This window comes from Austrofundulus limnaeus, unplaced genomic scaffold (genome assembly GCF_001266775.1).
Source record: "Austrofundulus limnaeus strain Quisiro unplaced genomic scaffold, Austrofundulus_limnaeus-1.0 Scaffold533, whole genome shotgun sequence".
NCBI classification, from domain to species: domain Eukaryota; kingdom Metazoa; phylum Chordata; class Actinopteri; order Cyprinodontiformes; family Rivulidae; genus Austrofundulus; species Austrofundulus limnaeus.
In genome coordinates this window covers 145,605-147,037 of record NW_013952935.1, presented here as the reverse complement: position 1 = coordinate 147,037, position 1,433 = coordinate 145,605, and the positions used below count along the sequence as shown (strand labels likewise).

General features: G+C 43.8%; 1 protein-coding gene across 3 annotated transcripts in view; it reads right to left on the bottom strand.

Moving 5' to 3' along the window:
* glsb (glutaminase b) overlaps positions 1-1,433 on the bottom strand; it is a 37,594-nt gene that overhangs the window by 25,534 nt on the left and 10,627 nt on the right. For all 3 annotated transcript variants that reach the window (XM_014026195.1, XM_014026196.1, XM_014026197.1), the window contains exons 5-6: positions 1,085-1,164; positions 649-812 (exon numbers count right to left, since the gene is read on the bottom strand). In XM_014026195.1, the coding sequence (XP_013881649.1) occupies positions 649-812; positions 1,085-1,164 (244 nt within the window). The remainder of the gene's footprint in view (positions 1-648; positions 813-1,084; positions 1,165-1,433) is intronic.

Sequence of the window (1,433 nt, the reverse complement as noted above, 5' to 3'; positions counted from 1 at the left end):
CGGTTGTTGATCACGTGACTCCAGTGATGTGAAAAAAGTGTTTCCATTGCAGTTTTGTGAAAAACACAAATTTCGATACGGCTGAAAAACCACCTCATCCTAGCACAAAAACATTTTGTCGAAAAACGTAATTTTTTTCCGAAATTGACGTGTTTCCATTGAGCAAATTTATTTTCAAAATTCTAATTTGCGCATTTTCATGGTCAATGGAAACACAGCTACAGATAAGTTTCTCCACTAAAATGATTGTGTAATTTAAAAGCATTGAAACACCTGGTTAAATTCATTMACTACAAGCACCTGAAGCTGACTCAGAGAACTCTGATTTTAGAAGAAAATCAGTTAAACGTAGACACGTCTTTGTTAGAATTTGGGGCATAAAATAAAAACACAGTATTTTAAAACACAATGTTTATTCCTCTTCCTCCACTAAGCACAGCTGCGGTCTGCTTGCACCTTTAATCGAGGTTTTTTTTCTTGGTTGTCCACTGGACAAGCGGTCAGCTGAAACTACAACAGTTTGTCTTGGRCAACCCAAACAATGGTTGTGTCGACCCCAGAGTTTCATTTTTATCTACCTGACCTGTAAAACCAGCCTGTGAGGGGTTCAGAYAAATAAAAGCGTACAGAACCTCTGCCCCGGCTCACCGTCTTCGTTCAGGAAGAGCTTATTGAAGCGGAGGCCGCTCGGCTCCTTCCCGATGAAGCTGTGCACGTACTCCGTGCCGTGGTCGTGGACCGCCACGGCGTACTTCAGGGGCTTGACGCAGGACTGCAGGCAGAAGGGGACCTTGGTGTCGCCCACCGTGTGCCTGCGACAGGAAGCAGGGATTAACAGATTAAACTCAGGGCTTAAACCATAAACAGGAGAGTTCGTTTCAAAAATCAAAACACAACCGTGTTATCTTTATGACACAGACATGGCCTTTTACAGCAACCAATCAGATCGCAGGTCCACAAACACACCTTCACAGGTTCTTACAACAGTTCTGATAACCATCTTTCCACACAGGTTTGCTCTTTTCTAGGAAAACCGTGTCCTGAACACACCGGTTTAATAATAAACAACCGCCCCCCGGCTCACCTCTGTCCATCCACCGTGCACAGAGACACGGCCCACAGGTCCGGGCTGAACTTGGCCAGCTGAGGAATGTAGTCCGCCACCTGGAGGGGAGGGGGGTGGGAGAGCATCACACCACCGACCAAACAAACAAGGCCGACGTGTACGGGATTAATCTTGTGCCAGCAGGAAGTGAATTTGAATTGCTCAGATTGAATCTGAACGTTCATAATCTGAAATTGAATGCATTGGTTTGAAACTGAATTTAAAGTTTTGTATCTGAATTAATTTGCTTTGTTAAAAATTCAGTTTGACTACTTTCACTTTCAGTTCCATAATTCAGATTTTTGTGTCACATCCTGGTCCTTGAGAA